Genomic DNA, 20,534 nt, shown 5'->3' on the forward strand with positions numbered 1-20,534 from the left:
CCTTCTTGACTTAAAACTAAAATTCAAAATTTCAAATTCTGCAGTTTAGAGAATATCCAGTGAATTCACAAAAGAAGATAACAGCTGTTTCTCTGGTTTCTTATGAAGGGTAAAATATGAATGGCATGAGTGACATGACTTTATGGCTAAACCATTCACTGCATGGATATAAACAATGCCCCAACTCATGCTGTAGAGCAATCCAAGAAAATCTTGGAGAAAATATGAAAATAACACCGTTTGACAAATTTAGATTAAGAAGGAAAGATGTCTTGGAAAAAGAGGTTGAGATCGCCCTTGAGAATGTCAAATGCCAACATCTTGTCCACTGCATCCTGCAATCAGTTCAGCCAATTTGGCTTTAGCAATGTAGGAACAAGATATATGGAAATTTCAAATTCATTCTATTTGAGATTTAGGTTCTGAATGCAACACCTTGTACAGCTGATCCTGAGCCGATATTCTCTCGTTGCACAGACGCTCAACATGCTTATTATTTCCAATAGCATCCAATATACATGCTGCTCTCTTAATAACATCCTCTGGAACACCTACATGAACAATGTAGTAAGTAATGTCAGAAAATTGATACCTCTACTGAACTCTTAACGATTTTTAGTCACAGGAAATAAATGCATATTTGAGACCGAAAGCTCTTACAAAAGAAAGGACTTTGATACAACAAAGCAGCAGAGCAGGAGTGTCATTAATCCTAAGTATGAAAGGCTACTCTTGACTCTCTTGAGGATTTTCTCTTGGACACCAAAATTTTTTATGACAAGACAATATGAATGATGATGCAACGGAACAGCACATGTCCAGGGAGATAAACTAACAAATGATGCATCATCTAGTTTTCATACACATTCTGCTATAGTCAGACCATGGAAACCACATGCGTTTGCCTGTCTATCTATGTAATGATCAGAAAAGAGCTAATCGTTCACTAGGAAGATTTATATAGTGCAGATCCAAAGATTTATGTCTTTTATCTTTTCGTTTTCTCTTTTTTTTTTTTTTTTTTTTGCATACAAAATTATTCTCAATGTACTACTGCAATATGAGGTTATCAACATGAATCATGTTCAATCATTATAAGCAGCTATCAAAAAACCATGATCTGCATGTCACAAATCTAAATAAAAAAAGCAGCCAACTTTTGGATCCATGTATGTTTAAGACGTACCAGCAAGTAGTGCACAGTGCAGCCCTGCACAATGCAAACTGAAAAATATGACCTCCAATAAAAAAATTTGGTAGGCATCCCCAACTCAAAGTAAAAAAAAAAAAATACATATCCTCACCATAGCTAAGAAGTGCATGTCCAGGAACTAGCCTGAAAGACATGAGCAAAGAATTCACGTTTTACCATAACTAATGTTAATGGAAAATCAAAATAATCTACAAATTGTAAGTTGTCTACCTACATTTTTTTGGCTCAGTAAGCCAGATACAAGGCTGATTCACTATTCAAGGAGTTTGACCCAGTAATTATAAAAAGTTGACTAAGTCGTGAAAAGAAACAGTAGATGGTTGTTCTGTCTACAAATGTGCACAAACTGCTGAGATAGGTATCATGAAAAAATTGCATGTGGAGTTGGGTCTGATCATCACAAAGGAGACTATATTTCCATTAATCAAATAGTCTACACTCTACAGGAAGCAATAGAAACTTACCGATAAAGGAATACGATATCTTCAATATCTGTACAGTTGTTGTCAGGTCTCAGCACACTCATGGTGTAAAACCTGATTTTCTCAGACTGCAATTAGCAAATAAAAATAAGTGTCCCTTTCGTGGCATGAAAGACACAAACTCTGAATAAACTTAAGTAGCAGATCTATGAGCGTATACCTTTGGTAAGCAACTCTCATTGAACATCTCAGTCAAGTGAGTGCAAACCAGAACCTGCAAAGCAGTAGACATATTCCATTGCAAGAATATGTAATGATTATATAGATATACATTTCTTACCAATTCTTGGAAGAGGCAGGAGGACAACAAACCTTTGGAGGGTCATCACTTGCAACAAAATGATTAATAGTTCCCCCAAGGAGACCAATACCATCTGGAATCAAAATCCAGAACAGATTCTAAGAGAAACAATAAATGTGTTATTATGATTAACTTGAAGGTTATGTTTGGTTCCTGGAAAATACTAAAAAAAAAACTGTTAATGAAAATTATTTTCTCATGTTTAGTTTACCATGGAAAATATAAAAGAAAATCAAACATAATTAAAATTAGTTAAAAAATTATGCATTTTCAAATTATTTAATATTTATATAGAAGTGGAAAAATAACTGAAATAGGTTTGAAGGAGCATATCAAAATAATTTATTAACTTTAAATCATTTTTTTTTCCCTTCATTTTTTTTTTTTTTTCTATTTTTCCTCTCTATTTTCTTTCCCTCACATTTTCCCTTAAATATATGGCCAAAGGATCTAAGAAATGGACAATCATAATGGTGGAAAGGCTAACCTTCTGTAAGAGTACCTTTACCAAATTCATCCAGCAAACATAAAGATCGAGAGTTTGCGTGCCTACAAATGTTCTCAAGAATAACTGTAGTCATGAACCAAAATGAATAATAATTATAGATGTGAAATGTGGTTTCTACTTCCTAGCACAGAAGCTACGAATTTCTAGCTATTCAAAATATCTTACAACTCTCAATTCTAAATTTCACTTCCACAACAATGAAACCAGGTGGACTTTAACAACCAAAACAGGGTACATCATACACATTGGCATAGCTCAGACACCAAGAAATTTGGAATGCAGATTCATCCCACAACCATTAATTCAGTAATTTGCAAGCTATCATATCCACCTATGTTAGATATACCTTAACATCATTCCCACTTGATGCAGATCAATCATAAATGTTGATTGTTCTGCAGTCATAGGCTTGCTTCCCATTGCACAAAATATCCTGCTAATAACATAATTGTTGTTAGTTTGGGCAGTTGGATGTTAATATGTTCCAAGAACCTTATGAATGGAACATGTTGCCAGTATAAGGGATATACCTATCTGTCAAACCCACAGTTGCAGCATCTGCTGGTACAAAACTTCCAATATGGGAAAGGAAAACAATTAAAGCCACCTGGAAAACCAAATATTTCATGAAATATAACTTTATGATAAGCACTTCATTGATGCATAAATCACCTTTTTGAAAAGAATGACACGTATTGATGAATTTTGCCCCAGAACAAAATGAAATGCAGCACAAGTGTGAGTAGCCAAAGTGGTGCTACATATTTACATATAGGAGGGTTTGAGACAACCAAAAAGTATGCTAAAATAGGAATGTCCTAGTTACATGAATACCTGCTATCCTTACATGGATAAATAATACATATTTCAATTTACTTCATTGGGTTTACCATTAGAAAGGAATCCCAACTGAGTCAAAACATGATCACCACCACAGCCAGAAGAGAACATACTCAATGATAGACACTTCATAATTATTAAGAATTTTGAACAGAAAATCAATTTAAATCAACAAATATCAATAAGACATTATATCTAAAATTTATTAAAAAAAGAAAGGAAGAGACAGCAGAATCATCAATCCATATTCATGAAAAATAAAATAAAAAATAAAAAAAAAGGTGAAAGGCTTGAGAACAGATTAGCTTTGTGTTCTACGTCTGAATTCCATACTGGGGACAAAGAGGCAAACATACACATGTAAACAGTCATGATGCATATAGTCATACAAACATCGCCCACCCACAAGCATATGCGTGCATTAATGGTATTAGAATGTTTGTGCATGTGGTGATAATGGGGTAGAACAAGGCTTCACAAGGAGAATGAATATCATTATTGACCTGCTTTATGTAGACGCTCTTCCCTGAATAATTGGGACCAGTGATGATATTAATTCTTCCTGGAAACAGAACAACCTTGAAAGTTTAACAAGAATAATGGGTATGTTATATGCAGAGATGGGATTAGGCTTTTGAGTTAAGATCGGCATCAAATGCTAGTTGAAACATGTGATTCCAATTACCATCATCAAGAATCTTTGTATCATTGGGAATGAATGTGTCTACTGTCATTTCCTGCAAAACATGTCTGCTGGCCATATAAACTGGTTGTTACTATCCTCGTATGAAAATACCCGATCATATTATTTCAGGTTCTTTCAAAATGACATTGATGCAAATAAAACCATGGTCAGCAGAACATGCTTTCCCACCTTCCATTTCGTATATCAAGTAATGAATCTGCACTCAAAACAGGCCTCACATAGTTGTTCTGATGAGCAATCAATGATAATGACAAAAAGCTAGATAGCAACATGGAAGTGCAGTTAGGAGAAGACATCCAGAGGAGAAAAACAATACATAGGGACTTACAAGGGAAGATGGGAAAAAATGGTCGAAATAGTATTTACCAATCAAGTTCAGCAGCAAAGCTCACTGCCTTGAGCAAATGCATTGAGAATAGGAGTATATGTGACACCAAGTCTCTAGTAATTGCCCTCTCCATGTCTTTAACAAGGAATTAAAAGAAGAAACATTACAAAAAATGGATCAGATATGTGCATTATCTAAACCGTGTCATGGTATGTTACTGTCCTGGTCTTGGAAACTATTAGTTTGTGCCCACAGGGAACAAAACGAAGGGAAGGGAAAGAATGTTCCACAATTACCATAAGTTCAAGCACATAACAATATTGTTTAGCTATCTTGTACAAAATAAATTACATCTTACATATATTTTCTTGAGAATCAGAGTCCAAAAAAGTTTTGAAATTCTGATGTGGAAGAACACATAACAGGATCCTTTTACCTACATACCTAGAATTTTATGATATATATCTCCAAGTAGGTTGTCCAATTCTCGCGTCTTTGAGGTGCGGTAGAAGAATTTTTTTGTATCTCCATCCCCATCTGAGAACTTGATTTGACAGCCATGAGTTATTAAGTAGACAAAAAAATATATGTTACCTACATAAACTAATTTTTTTTCCAACCATCTACTTACTGCAAATTCAAAATCTTGAAGTTTTTCTAGTGTAGTTTCATCAAGTTTGTCTTCAAAAATGCACATCAAGTATCCTATAGAGAACAAGCAAAGCAACAGCATTCATCAAATATGGTAAAATTTAGTTACAGATTCGCAGAAAAATAATAGGAACTCCAGAAATACTCCATTTGAAGACATGTTCAAATATTAATATTTTCAGAAAAGGAATCATATAATAAATTTCCTCTATCGGTAGAGATTCAGATGTAAAGTAAGAAGATGAAGCTCACACAACTCAGTTTAACTCAACAGAGCTTTTCTCTGACCAACAAGAAAAAGAAACTAATAAGAAATCACTTGGGTGTACATAATGATTTGATTATGGGCTCAAATCCAGATAGGTTAAATTTGTAAGAAAATTGGTTATTCCACATGATATTAGAACTCAAGTTGACTGGAGGTCTCATGTCAAGCCCTCCCTTCATTATTTATATGTCTAATTATGTGATCATAAAAATGTGATTTGTTTGCAAGTAATACCCCCTGTGCCTTCCATACTGGGGTATTGGGGAGGAGGGGGGTGGGGGTGTGTGTTGGGGGCGGCGAGGGGGTTTGGGGCGGGGGGGGAGAGGGAGGTGGAGAGGGGTGGGGGTTGTTAGAGTATGATTTACATTATGGACCCAAATCCTAATAGCTTAAGCTTTTAAGGAAATTGGTTACTCAGTATTTTTCAACTTTTCATGTCCGTGGTGTATTCAAATCAATACAATTATCTTTTGAAATATCCTCTTCAAACCCACCAGACAGAAAAAAAAGGTCCCTCCCTCTGTTTCTTTTGGTTAGTAGCTCTAAATTTAAACGACAGTTTCATTAAAAATAAATAAATAAATAATCATATTGTTGTGGATTCTGAAATGAATAAAATTAAAATTTGTGGAGATCAGTTATCATGTATAGGATTTGACCCTCCAAAGTTGGCAGATTCAAATTTGACATGTGGTAATGAAAACAAGAAATTAATTATGTGTAGATTTCAGAAAATCCTTACATTTCCAAAACATTCCCATAAAGATTTAATGAAATACACCAACAAATACAAAAAAAAAAAGGGGGGTAAGGATGTTTCAAGTATGTGTGTGTTTCTGTATGTGATTCTCTAAGTATCTTTTAGAGCCTCTATGGGAGTGATTCTGGGTGGACCAGAAGTGCTTCCTAATACTTAAAAGAGTTTCCTTAAAAATATTAATTTTGGCAAAGTTTTAAAAATGGTTTTAGAACTCTAAAGAATCATTTGAAGTGATTCTTGAATAGCATTTGATAGGTGTTTCGTCATTAAAGCGTTTTTTATGAAGGCACTACTAACAAAAGTGTTGCAAGGTAAAAGCATTTTCAACATTCTCACTCACAAACTAGCCATTAGACACCTTTTCAATTCTTCCCAATGCACAATATCCATTTTCATAAGCCAATCATGATGCCTCAGTAATTAAGGAATAAAAGAAAATGATATAGTTTCATACAGGAAAGCTCCTTTAGACTTTGTCATATACTAATTTGCCTGATACAAGAGGGAGGATATTGCTTGGCACCAATGAAAAATAAATTACATAAATATACATATTCAACCCTCAGAAATTATACCATCCACTAACATTCTCAGAACAAAAACTTGTAAAGAAATATAGACCAACCTATTTGGTGTATATAAACAATACAGGGAACAAGCTTGCCTCCGCAAAAATGAGGAAGTCGTGCAAGTTCTAATGATGACACCTGCAAGGCACTGTTATATTCAAAACATGACTAGATGTAAAATCCATGACAATTTTCTCATTGTTGAATTTGATCCATAAAACAGTTAAATAACTAGTACCTCTTCCAGAAATTCTGGCAATTCTTCATATATTTGCCTTAGCTCATCCAACTAAGTGTCAATGAAAAGGAATTGTTAGTCAACAATCCACATACTAATGAGAACCTTGTTTGATGAAGCATTGAAGTTTCTCACAGAAGCAAGAAATTCTATCATCTCTCAATATTGAATTAGCTGGGGAGATTTCACCAAGAAAACTTTATATATATATATATATAATATTATTATTATAAGGTGGAGATTTTACAAAAAGAAAGGAAAAAAAATAGGTAAATTATGTTCCATGGTACAGGTTGAATAAAATAAGCAAGTTTTAAATATCTACATGCCATGAAAAGACAATAATATAGGAAAATCACTGACAGGAACTTTAACCTCATCACAAAAACCCTCTTTCACTAGTGTTCCATAACCCTTCTCTTTACTTCTGTTCACATCAATAACACCAATTACCTACAAACACAAAAGAAAAACATAGTGCTCTTTTCCTTTTTCAGTAAGACAAAAATAGAGCTTTCAACAAATACATTTAAGATAATGAGGGATTGGGGGATAACGTAACATTTAGAAAATAAGGCTTTCAGATTGACATGAACAATGAAGTTAGTCTGAAGCACACTCTAAGAGTGTTGAACCACTACAGCAGTATACATTTTCACATAAAATATTGATGGAACCTTCAAAAAGATGGTTTTTTTTTTTTTTCTTTTTGATAGACTACAAAGAAGGAAATTTGCAAAAGCTTTCCTGTTGCGTGGCATCTTGTTGGAGAAGTGTAAGCATAACATATATAGCTGAACAAAGATTAAAGAACTAATATAGACTAACCAATTCATAGACATAAGCCAACTCTGTTGTAATGCATGAATGAGCCTGCAATAAGCTTAAACAAACATACACATCAAGAAACTGTAAATGTATATAAAAATACAGAGTCCTACAGAGAGAGCAATTGAAGCAATAGTTTGATACCTTTTCAACAATGTCCAAATTCAAATACTTCACTTGCTCTTGAAGACTTTCTGAAATGCCTACTTCAAATATCTTGTTCACATGCAAGAGTGAACAAACACTCTAAAAGAGATCAAACAATGAAAATAGTGAGCCAAAAAGATTTCAGGTGCTTGAAATCTTAGAACCAATGAAGAAGGGCAACTTGCTTTAACACACTGTATAAAGGTCAAAATATGCTTCCATTGCTGCTTAAGGATCGAATTCAGCAGTTTATTATCAATAGGGAAATGCCCGAAAGTGATGTGTTTACCAATGCAATCAAATGACACTTTGTTGCAAAGTAATCCGATGTATTGACAGGATGCAGATGTTTTATTTATCCAGAGTCAAAAGGGCAGCAAACCTCCAGAAATTTAGACACACGAACCAGGCTATATTTATGTCTAAATTTACTATATGTTACGACAATTAATGTCTAACATGCCAATCATCAAGGGTGACTATTGTTCAATCTGAGATCTGATAACCACCTAGTACTACCAAGCATCCTTGGCATCAGCTCAGCAGATGGGTAGTTTACGAATATCAAATGAATTGGAAAAACAGATCTAACATTTGGTGCATAGAATATAGAGGTAAACCTACCTTCAAAAAGGATGCCCAGTCAGTGCTTGTGCATATGGAGCTTGGGGAGTTGAATTTCTTCACAAAATGAAAAACATTAAGCTTCAGAAACTTCAGAATTAAAAAATACATGTGCAAAAGAGATACTTCCATAATGGAGAGTCATATCAGATGATAATGATGGACTATTAGTATCATCATCAAGAACAACCACAAAATGGGCTATTGTGTGTTATAACTGACAGAATTTTGCTATGATTTCAATATGTAGTATGCCAAGCCAACATCTAACAAGTTCATCATTTAGTGCAGCAAAGAAAGGATGATATAGTAATGAAGAATAAACCTCTAGGGTTTATTCATTAAAAAAGGAAGAGAAGGATAGTTTAGTAGGATAGTCTAGTTTCATTGTCCTATTAGAGTATTTTTTTGTAGGATTGGTTTTAGTATTCATTTGTTAATTTTTTATTTTAGTTTGTTAAGTTTCTATTTTAGTTAGGGGTTGACTTCTTGTCAAGTTTCTATTTCATTTAATCTTCTTATTATGTCAGAAAAGTTTTTATTTCTTTTAGTGTCTAATAATATGCCTTTCTTATATCTTTGCCTATTCTGCAAAGATACAGAATTACGAAAGTTGTCCTACTATGTAAGAGAGTCATAAGAGTCTATATATACCCTTATAGTCTTTAAAAGTACAGCAGGGGTTTCTAATAAAAGTTTCAGCATCTATTATGCTTTCTTTGAGGGTGTGATTACCTTTTTCCTAATTGTGATTGCCTTGAACCTTGGTGTGATTGCCAAGGATTTCTTTTCTTCTTTTTCAGTCATTGTTTATTTTCTTCACTTTATTCTATGACATAGAGAATCGTATAGTGTTGGAAATTTTAACATCCTGCATCATATAGATTTCAAAAATTACATGATTCAAAAGGTTTTATAAAAGACAAAAGAAACGTTTCTACAGATTGCAAATATATGTTAAATGTGTGTAGTTTTCCTAGCTCCAGCCACCGAATGACACCTGCATCATTGGAAAATAAAGACTAGAGCAAGAAACTTGACTTTTTGTGAAGGAGAAAGAAGAAGAGAGAGAAGATAACAGAATTTTACCTTCAATATATAGGGAATATCCTTTACAGACTTCAGTGTTTCTCGTAAAGAAACTGTCAATTCTTCAGAACAAAGGAAGAATGATATCTTGATTTGTTAAAGAAAAACCCTTGCTGTGGCATATTAAGGATGATTTGGAGGTCAATGCTCAGATATTATTGCTTCAGACAAAGCAATTTCATTTTACAAGTGTAGTTCTCGAAATTTTTATGTGCTTAGGTCATTCAACAAACCACCATGAAAGGCTGTCTCACAAAATTGTTAAGGCATATAAACCATGTTACACACCGCAGGCCACTGATTCAGGCTTCACAAAGCAAGAGTCAGCCTAACCCATTTTGACAATGAAAGGATACAGCATTTAGACGACTGTTCAAGTTTTCAAGGTCTAGTATAGGCCGCAAGAACCAGTTTCTAGAGCAAGATAGACCAATTATCCAACTCCTCACATTAGAGATAATGCCATTAGTTGCACCACAAATAGCTGAAACTGATTTTACCTTAATAGACGTCTACCCATTGGTGTTACACACTGAATCAACAAAAATAATTTAGTCCAAATCAAAACACACTGAAGAACTAAAAATCAAATGGCTTCGCATACCTTATTCATCATTCCAAACACAGAGAACCTGAAGATCAAGGATGTCAATACTCATCTACTATTAATACAAACTAATCAGAATATGTTTCAGCACATACCCTTCTTTTGCTCTACCAATGCCCATATGGCTTGGGTGTTTGTCTATTTGGAAAATCTGCAAGGCCTCGTGAGCTGCTGCATCAAGTTTGAGAAATTTGTGTCTGGTTTTGTTTGTCAAGTCATATATTTTAGTACACATTTCATTTACTGAATTTATTAGTTTTCCAGAAAAAAAAAGGGTGGGAGGGGTAGTAATTGGCTAATCAATCGTATCCTGTGGCATTGGAAATAATATTCTATATTGGATTTTGGATTGCTTTTGCTGTAAAATCACCGATTATACCACTACATACATGCTTACCTCTGGCCCATGGAGAAGCACATTAAAGTAAAAACAAAATCATTTCAGTGCTGTAAACAATGTATAAGAGGATACAATGAAATTTCTGTGACAAAATCAATTGTAATTGATGCATTCCCACATTCCTTTTGCTCAAGGGTATCAACAATCCTCTCATTCTCCAATATGGCAAGAAGGCCCCCACTTGCACGAACTTGAATGTCACTTCCAATATCCATCATAGAACTCAGCTGCAATTGGTAGAAGAACAAAAGATGCTCAACATGCATATCAAGGTAGACACACAAAACATATTTATTTGGGGTCCCAATAAGGCAGTAATTTCTCAAAAATAGGATTTCAGGGTCAATAGCACTCTGAAACTATTGAAAAGGAACATCAACACAATGCAAGATTTTACATGATTTCATCACATTGGAGACTTTAATGCCATAGTTGGAAACTAGAAAATGTTTTGGAGATTCCCATTATCTAAATAGTAGCAAACAAAAGCCATATTTATAAGCCCACAACCGTGGACTGCTCTACACAATTTGAAAACTAGGAGAACAGCAATGCAATTGTCATCAGGATTCAGAAACAAAAAAGTACTCGTAAGTAATTACAAAAATTTGGATCGGTCATAGTAAAGCATGTGTATCACATGAAATAATTTCTAAAACTTAAAAATATGACATAAAACATCATTTGAAGAATTAACAACTATTATATGGAACCAAACATGGAATCTCTTCCATCCTAATTTCAGGACTAAATTTTTAAAGTAAATATTCTACTATTATTTTTTACTCAAAATAAGTCAACCTCATGCTTATTTGATTTTTTCAATCATGCATTAAATCTTTTGGTAGCACAGTTAGAAAAGCTCCCTAAAACTTTTATCTAAACATTTTAACTGTTTGGTGCATAATTTTCTAATCACATGATCAGAAAACTTACAGATCAAACAACTGGACTTCCCAAAAGTTAAGCATATCACCTAACTTTTAACAAATATATGTCTCTTCTGTGGTCAGAGCCAGATAGATCCATTGAATGAAATTGCCAGATGTTTGCTGCTAACCTCCTGCTTTAAGGAAAATATTTTCTATAATTCCCAACTTGGAATTCTTTTATTTCAGTTTTTAGTTTCCCTAATCCAGTGCCCTTAAATACGAAATGAATTTTTGCTTACATTGTCAGACACCTTACTAGTCCATATCGCATCCAACCAAGATTGAAGATATGATGCAATATGCTCTTTTGATTAGCCTAGTTTTCAGCTCTATTTGCTACTACACGAAATTCAGAATCCCATCATGCAATCTTTGGTTAGCCCAGTTTTCAGCTCCATATTGTAGTGCATGACATTAGGAGTCCCATAATCTTCTGCAAGAAGAGGATAAGCAAACTACTGAAGGTGCTTCAGATAATATTCAAAATTGGAAGTACTTGTACAAGGGATGCTTCAAATGTCCCTGCAATCATTTATCTGCTCTTGATTAGCCGGTTTCATCTCAAACTTATGAACATTGAATTGTTCCACTAATTGCAACCCTATTTGACCTGTTCATGCCCTTTGTTTCCATATTCTAACAGGAACAGGTATGCAATAAAGCAATCTTATTAAACTATAGCAGCAGTTACGTTATAGCAAATGATACTGCATGCAACATACGAGTCAACCACAACTTGAGGAGCTTGAAGAAACCAACCTCGAGATGCAAAGGAACTTTTATTTCAGAAACACAACAAGATATGAAATATCACAAACCGGAGCCAACATACGTGACTTTTTAACTTACAAAACAAATTCTCTCCTTGATGTTTAATCCATCGTCCATCCCAGTTACTCTAAGGTAAATCAGTCTGTGATATTCCAAAAGAAAAATAATAATATTAATAATAAATAGAGAGAGAGCAAGAGGAATCAATTTATCAATGGAAAAGTATAACAAATATATATATATATATATATATATATATATATGATGGATCAAGATTAAGAAAGATATATGATATAATTCTTCTAACACTTCTCAGTAATGTTTTCATATATGGTAAAGATATTTAAACCATATTCCATGCATTGAGTTTGCAAAAATCAACTACCTGCAGGAAACCATTTCATGCCAGATATCTAATAGAAAAGCAAATGAAATATTGGTTGTTGAAGCTTTTTTTTTTCCTTTCTTGCTTTTTATTTATTTATTTTGGTGCAATTATTTTAAAAAGATACATCCATTATGAACTTTTTAATAACCAACTTCAGTTTCAGTTTAGCATTTGAGCATTCAACTATCTAAAAGAAATACGCAACACAACAACTTTTCTGTCAAGCTTACAAACAACTAATCATATTACTATGATCCCCTTGGAAAAATGGACATGATTTCAAATGCTTTAGCTCAAATTTCTCTTCAATTAGAAGATTCCAAAAATCTAATACAACTCCAAAGCACATCAAATAGAGCACAATACAACATTTGGCTAATTGGTTTTATACCTGTGCCATGCTTGCTCATAGCTGAATATTGAACTTTTCATAAGCTTCACTGTAGGGGCCTCAGTTGTTCCATCTGCATCACTTAAGGTGTAAAAAAGACCCACAAGCTAACAGTTGTAACAGTTGTAAGGCAGCATACCATACCACTTCGTTGTAATGCAGACAAGAAGGAGTCCTCACATTTAGTGCTCGTGTAAATGATTAGGGGCTTTGCTTGATACTTTACTGAAATAAGTGTTCAGTCAAGAGAAATGTATAAGATACACAAAACTCTGCACACTCAAAATAATGATTGAAAAACAATTCCCCACAAAAATTATTAGACACAATAACAGGACAAAAATAACTCAACAAAGCATCCTTGAATTCAATTATCAAAGAACACAGCCCTAAATTGGTGAAACTGTATAAAGAAGGCCTTTTTACCATTAACAAAGAGACATGAAGTCCTACCCAAATCAATCAAAGGAAAATCTGAACTGCCATCTTCCCAAACTTCCAGGACATGCAGTTGGCGAATACTGGAATCATAATAAGAAATTCCAACCCTGGCAATAAATTTTGGTTGAAGCCATCAATGTTAAACAAATGGATCCTACTTGATTGTTAGATTATAAAGACAATAGTCCACATTGGCCATATTTCCCTTTCATTGCTCAGCTTACCAGTGCTAGCTTTTTTTGGTCCATACAGGGTAAAGAACATTTAAGTCCTAGGATTTCAACCACATGAAGAAGAGTTTATTAACATGAATAATAGATTAACAGAACAAGCTATATCACTTGTGATGCTCCCTTTACTAGTTAGTGGTAAAAAAATTCATTCTTTTGTTACCTTTTTACACCTAGTAATTCTACAACATCACAATTTCCTGTATCATTGCTTAAAAATCTGCAAACTCGACACATTAGTTTTTAAATGAGTTTTCACCAGATCACCAATCTCCATAAACCTCAGCTCCTCATCATTGGTAAAATATTTTGCTTTTATGCATAAAATAGAAATATGTTGGGAACATTAACACAACATAATTCTTGTAGCATGAACCTCACCGATGACCGTGCAGAATGCATGCCATATACACCTGCATAGAATCCAAAATAGTGGGTTATTTTGTGTAATATGTTAACCATAATTATATGTTTCCAATGTATGTGACCATAACCATTACCCCAATCGCTAAAAAGTGATTTACCCGATTATGTAATAAAATGAAAATAATCATTAATAAATGCCCCTGTTTTACCATAACAGAGTTGTGACAGTTCTTTTAAAAGAAATGAAATCATGAGTTTAGTTAACTTGAGTAGCTCTGAGTGCTGCCCGTAGTAAATTCCCACAACAATTCTTTAGCGATCGCAGTGGCAGCAAATTGAGTTGGCTCAGCATTTTTCCATGTGTAGAGTTCCCATTATGATTGAACACAATGTTAAAAGTCTTTCTAGTATCAATTTTAATATTTTTTTAAAAGACTCACATAAGTACAAGTATGATCATTAAAAAGATTAGCATTTCTGAAATACTAGGCATTCTAATGTAATGAATTGTGGCAGCACCAGTCAGTCTTTGTGTCAATGCATGCAGATCTCTTTCAATAGTCAAACCTTGCAAAATTAATATTTCAACAGGATATCAAATTTTGATATTTAATTGAACTGGCATTTAGAATAAGCATCAGTAAAGGCGACCACATGAGTATTTTCCGCATTCACCATGAAAAAAAACCCAGACATACAGGAATCGTGAGAGATAGAAATGCTACTAACCTACACACTTGAATTTTGTGTTTGGTTACCAAGAAAAACATAGAAAAAGAAAATAAATAAATCATGATTCAATCTCAATCTCTTTCACTTTTTAAATCTAGAGAAAACATTAAAATAAATAAATAAACAAATAAAATAAAGGACAACAAGAGAGAAAGAAATCGTCTCAAATTAGCCTTCATGAAACATAGCATCCATCATTTTCTATTGTTTTTCTTCAGGCTTATCAACAGAAGAAAATGGATACTTTAAATTGCAATATGTCAATCAGAACTGAGAATCTAGTAAAATAGAAACGAAGAATATTGGAGGTGTTTTAACAACGACAAATTTAAGTTCCTTATTTTTGGTTGCCAAAAGCTCAGATCATAAAGAGAGAAAAAAAAAAGTCATCAAACATATCAGAAAGAGAAGAAATTATGATTTGAACCTCCATTTTTTTTTTCTTTTTTTTTTTGGCCATTTTGAAACTAGAGAAAACAAAGAAAAAAAAAGGAAACAAAATAGCAACTCAGAAATAAGCTTAATCTAACTATTAAAGTAAACCAACACATAGAACATAACTCAAAATTTTGTTTTTCTTTTAATTCCCTTTGTTTTTTTTCCTATTTCTCAGCAACCAACCAGAGGCAAGAAAGACGCAAGTGATGAGAAAATCATCGAAAATTTAGGCGATGTAGCTTTGAACTCAAGCTTATTAATCAGAACTAAGAATACAGTGAAATGCAAAGGAAGAATGAGAATTGGAGATATGTAGAAATCTTTTTTCTTGTATCAAAGTCGCTTAGGAACGAAATGCTGATTCTGCATTGCATTCGCAGGAAAATCAGAAAGTGCGAAATGGAATCGAAATTGAAGAGAGCGTTCGGAGATCCACCTGAGGTACGGCTTCAGTTTCGTCGATCTCTTCCATGGCTTGTGCTCGGAGCTGAGACAGAGAGTGAGAGCTCTGACGTATGGCCCCGTGTCCTTAAATAGTTTGCAGGGAGGTCAGGCGATCGAGACCAAAAACAGCCACAACGAATGGAACCGTTTTCCCAAGCCTACAGAACGACGCCGTTTCGCACTACAGTGCCTACCAACACCGCAACCCGGTACGTTTGGCATTATTTCCCTTTTTTAGTTTAATTTTTTAGATTCTTGCGGAAAGTTATTTTTTGTTGGTACCGACCACCTATAAGGTGACGACACGTAGATAACTTTACTGCATGATTTTATGTCCTAATTTTATCTTTTTATATATATCCATATATTTAATCCCATGGTCATGGAGATGAAAATCAGTAGATACCGATATGGTAACTTAGAGTCCATTTGATAGTAATTTTAGGAAGTATTTATAATATTTTTAATACCTGAAAATTTTTATCATTTAAATATTAGAAATGCTAAAATTGTTTCCTAAAGTATTAAAGTGATTTTAAAAAGTATTTTTAACATTTCTAATAATTAAAATATAAAAATTTTAAAATACAAAAAAAAAATTAAAAATGCTTTTTAAAATTACTATCAAATACACTTTTAGAGTGTGGTGGACAATACTTTTATTTGAAGTGTTTTTATTGAAAATATTTTCTTTAAAAATATTTTTACAAAAATTACCTATTAAGTATTGCCTCATAAAACATTAAAAATGATTTTTTAAAGTTTTAAACGTATTTTATAAATTTTACTAAACACCTAGTGCTTTTTTAAAAACACTTTCTAAGTTAAAAACATTTCATAAAATCACTATTAAATGAAATTTTGATATATTTAAAATAAATAAAATTCAAATAAACTCAGTTGGATATTTGAGAAAATTTAATATTTTTTATTTTATAATTATATTTTTTTAAATTAAACTATTTTAAAATTATTGACTTATTTTACCAAGTGTGGGAACAAGGCCTTTTATTAGCCCTCCAAGAGTTATATCTGTGTCATTATGGATGAATCATCAAATTAGTACGTATCTCTTGTTAATTTTAATTAATATTTATCCTCATTAATTTTAATTATATTTACTTTTAATAGTAAATAATAAATTTGTTTATTAAATAACCATATTAAAAGTTTTGTAAAGGCATAAAATAATTATAAAATACTCAATATAAAAAATGAATTGTAGATGTAGAGTTGGATATAAAAGAGACTCTCATTAGACTTGGGTAAATAAGACAAAAGATATTTAAAATTCAAAATAAGTTCATTATTTTGACTTCTTAAAGCTATTTTTAATTTTAATAAGTTGGAGCATTAAGTTCCTTTACAAAGCATGTTTAATCTATTGAATGACTTAAATTAAGTTATTAAGTCATATCAAAATTAAGTTGATTTATTAAACATCCTTACTTAAAACTTATTTCATAATTCTTATTTCAAATCTTAAGCTTGTTTGTTAAAAATTAACTTAATTTCTTTTTCAAAGCTATTAAGTTAATTGTGAAACCAATGTTTAGTTAATATCTGTTTTGATGATAACAAAACAAAATTTGAAACTAATGATTATATTTCAACTATGATTAAGCAATAAGATTTTCAAAGTGACAGTCATAAAGACAAAATTAAGTCAAAGGAAAATCAATAAGGAAAAAAAAATCAAAGAAAAGCATTTTTCAAGACATAAGTTTTATAAGGTATTTTTGTAGGGTTGTTGGTGCACTAGATTTTTTCATTCATTATATTCTTTACTTATGCACTAAAATCATCTAAGAATTACTTTGGGTTAAATCTTTTTAAAATTAGATGATTCCATTTCATGTTTTCAACTGAAATCTTATGTCAAATGCTTTCCAAACTAATTTAAAGGCTTTGTTTGGTTCTCGGAAAATGCTAAGGAAAGGAAAAAAAATGTAGAGGAAAATGGTTTTCTTTAGTTTGGATGACATGGAAAACAAGATAGACAAAAAATATAAAGGAAAGTATTAAAGAAAATATTGTAATATTTTCCGTATTATTTTCCTTAAAAAATAACGAGGAAAATAAGAGAAAAAGAGAAGGGCAAAGGGGGAGAAATTTTTATCGGGCTCTTGTTCTCCAAGGCTTCACCTCTCACTTCCCCTTCATCGGTGGCTATGGCTTCTCATCGTCGTCGACCCTTTCAAACGCTACCACAATCACTCCAACCACCTTCCAGGGCCGAAAACCTACCATTTTCAGGCACTCGAGTTCCCATGGATGAAGTGCGCTCTTCAAATCAAGTTCCCATGGATGAAATAGATTCTTCAAATCCAGTGAATGTATTCGGATCCATGTCTTCAGATCAGGTATGAATTGAACTCCAATCCACCTCATCCTGTGAAAACTTGGAACCCAAGTTAATCGTTCTCTGTTGGGTTCTCTGTTTGGGTTTCTATGTTGCTTTTGCCTTTCCCGTTTCTTAAATTTCGCCAGAATTTTTCTAAACTTTCCTAGCTTGTTGCTTTCTAGATTTGATATGATTTTTACCCTTGATGTTCTGCTATTGTTTACTGGTTGATGGTTTTTTCATAATTTGGTTGGGGGAATGGGTCTACAGTTGTGTATTGCATATATGTATCTTGTTGCTACCTCTGAGTGATTGGTTATTGTTTTGTATCATTGTTGGTGGCATCAATTTTTGGAAGGTTTATTGCATATATTCTGTAATTAGGCTTGTGTTTATTGCATATATGTGTATTGCATATATGCTGTAATTGGGAATTTGACATAATGTTCACACGGGAAATGCTTCATTTGATCCATATTACTTGGTTTTTTCAATGACATGTGAATGTATATTTGACGAGAGAAGAGGGATGGCTCTTCTAGAAATGGTAAGTTGATCGCTAACCAGCCACACCAAACCCTCTTTCATCATCATACTTATAGTTTTTCGAATTACTCTTCATTTGTTTCTCTTTAATAGCCAAATTGGTTCAATTGTCTAAAAATGAATCAAATTCCATATGACTTGGCACAAAAATCACCTCAATTGATATCATTCCAAGGGATTCCCAAATGACTCTTTGTATTTCTTGATTTGCTAACATTATGAGAGTAGTTACAGAACTTAAGTTGTACAGTAAGCATCAACTGGTAGGCTATGATCATTATGACTCTCTGGAGCTCTAAGAAAACCCGTAAGGCAGAAATTCTCAACTCGTGTAATGGGTTCAAAGTGGAATATATTGTATGAATATTCCATTATTTAATTTATTTTTGTGTTTATGTGATGTCATTCAATTGGATTCTTAAATTATTTAGCTTTACAAAGTTTGATGTTGTGTATAAGTAATCAAGTTTGAAGGCTATCTATTGATGTGTTTTCATTTAAGAATAATCTAGAATTTGACAAGCCTATTTGATTAAAATGACATGTGGAAGGTGCAAAATTTCTTTTGTTTCTGGTGCTCAGGGTTTTCAAAATTGTCATGCTTTTTAACAGAACATATCAAATGGTTCTTACTTCTGGAGGTTTTTTTTTTCTTTCCTATTTTTTTTTTTTTGGTTAATGCATAAGCATGACAGAGTGTATTGGTTGAGGCCTTTTTCTTGATTTGAAAAAGGGATGTCAGATTTCATCCAATGTGCAACAGGGTTAAAGTGAACCATGTTGGAATTGTTCACTTGAGAAACTTATTAATTATTTGAGAAAATGAACATGTGCCTTTTTGTGGCTTGGTCATTACAAAACAAAGAAGTTTCCCCTCTGGAACAAACCTAAGCCTACAATATGGGATTGTTTTGATATGGAAGATGAAGGGGAATATGATTGTGCTCTTTATAACATTCTTTTGTAGTGAAGGAGAAATTATGTCGGGAGAACTGAATCACGTGCCATAATTTACCACTACCATCCTATAGGTTTAGGGAATATGGAAATGTTGAATAGATCAACTGACATTGTCAAGGAAATTTTGTGATGTAGTTTTGAGAAGCATGCTATGATACCCAGACTCTCCAATTGCACCTTGTGTAATTGTGTCAACATAATGTGACTATTTGCTTCAAATGTTACCTTGTTAGATACTCCTACTTTGCTCCAAAGTCCAAATGGTACAAGTCCATGCCACTACTAGATCTCCAGACTTTCAAGACCACTGAGGCATTCTAATCCAAACCTACTCTCCTAAAAGATGCAATCTCCCCACGTCCTTTTACCATTAGTTTTTAGAATATGAAATTTCATGATTTCAATCATTGGGAGTGTTGCAGGCAGGCCTTTCCTTTGTCAAAACCTACATCATGGCAAAAACATACCCAATTTAAATTATGAATGAGTAGACATACCCAGTTTAAAATAAGGAAGAGTGGTCTCTGCTTTTGTTATTTTGAGTAAGGAAAGTAGAGTTCAAAGAAAATTGCTAATATTTATGATATATGAAAGCCCGTACTTGATTGAAAGCAAGGAAAGGATATGGCTGGGACAATAAATGGATATATCTAATATCTATATCAATAAAGGGGATGCGGGCAATGTAGTTCTCTTATAAGCACATTTCTTTTAGAATAGGACAACCTGTGCTAAGCCTTCTAAGTATTGCAGGCAGCCCAAGGACCAGAGATTAGGTGATCAATAAATATGTAGGCACCTTTCTTAAAATACTATAGTATACATCCAGAGTCAGCCAGAAGGTTTGTTTAACATGTGCCCTATTTCACAGCACTCTCTCTCTCTTTGATTGGGATTCTTCAACCATAAAGTTTTTTTTTTTAATATCAACTAGTTATTCTAGATGCTTATCAGCTCTCACTGATCTGAACCCACCAATTATAATTTATTTT

General features: G+C 33.1%; 1 protein-coding gene across 8 annotated transcripts; it reads right to left on the reverse strand.

Moving 5' to 3' along the window:
- Positions 1 to 2: 2 nt before the first annotated feature.
- Positions 3 to 15,838, reverse strand: LOC100252044 (DNA mismatch repair protein MSH5). Of its 8 annotated transcripts, none has more exons than XM_010646161.3 (34): positions 15,685 to 15,837; positions 14,094 to 14,125; positions 13,468 to 13,589; positions 13,186 to 13,266; positions 13,042 to 13,114; positions 12,341 to 12,404; positions 10,632 to 10,786; positions 10,255 to 10,356; positions 10,157 to 10,184; positions 10,053 to 10,084; positions 9,909 to 9,966; positions 9,553 to 9,639; positions 8,464 to 8,520; positions 7,837 to 7,938; positions 7,693 to 7,737; positions 7,240 to 7,317; positions 6,865 to 6,915; positions 6,683 to 6,764; positions 5,010 to 5,083; positions 4,823 to 4,922; positions 4,417 to 4,513; positions 4,219 to 4,308; positions 4,030 to 4,094; positions 3,848 to 3,906; positions 3,035 to 3,111; positions 2,851 to 2,937; positions 2,484 to 2,545; positions 2,008 to 2,069; positions 1,856 to 1,909; positions 1,678 to 1,763; positions 1,305 to 1,336; positions 1,187 to 1,224; positions 436 to 551; positions 3 to 335 (listed from the first exon to the last, which is right to left on the reverse strand). In XM_010646161.3, exons 1-34 carry the CDS (start codon positions 15,718 to 15,720, stop codon positions 101 to 103), a joined length of 2,619 nt encoding a protein of 872 aa, XP_010644463.1. In that variant the 5' UTR covers positions 15,721 to 15,837; the 3' UTR covers positions 3 to 100. The 8 variants fall into 8 exon arrangements, 7 of the variants coding, with proteins under 7 accessions (XP_010644463.1, XP_010644464.1, XP_059591556.1 ...); XM_010646162.3 differs by having other exon boundaries at positions 13,495 to 13,589; positions 15,685 to 15,836; XM_059735574.1 differs by having other exon boundaries at positions 145 to 335; positions 1,187 to 1,210; positions 15,685 to 15,836.
- Positions 15,839 to 20,534: the final 4,696 nt, after the last annotated feature.

This window comes from Vitis vinifera, chromosome 19 (genome assembly GCF_030704535.1).
Source record: "Vitis vinifera cultivar Pinot Noir 40024 chromosome 19, ASM3070453v1".
In the NCBI taxonomy this organism is placed as follows: Eukaryota; Viridiplantae; Streptophyta; class Magnoliopsida; order Vitales; family Vitaceae; genus Vitis; species Vitis vinifera.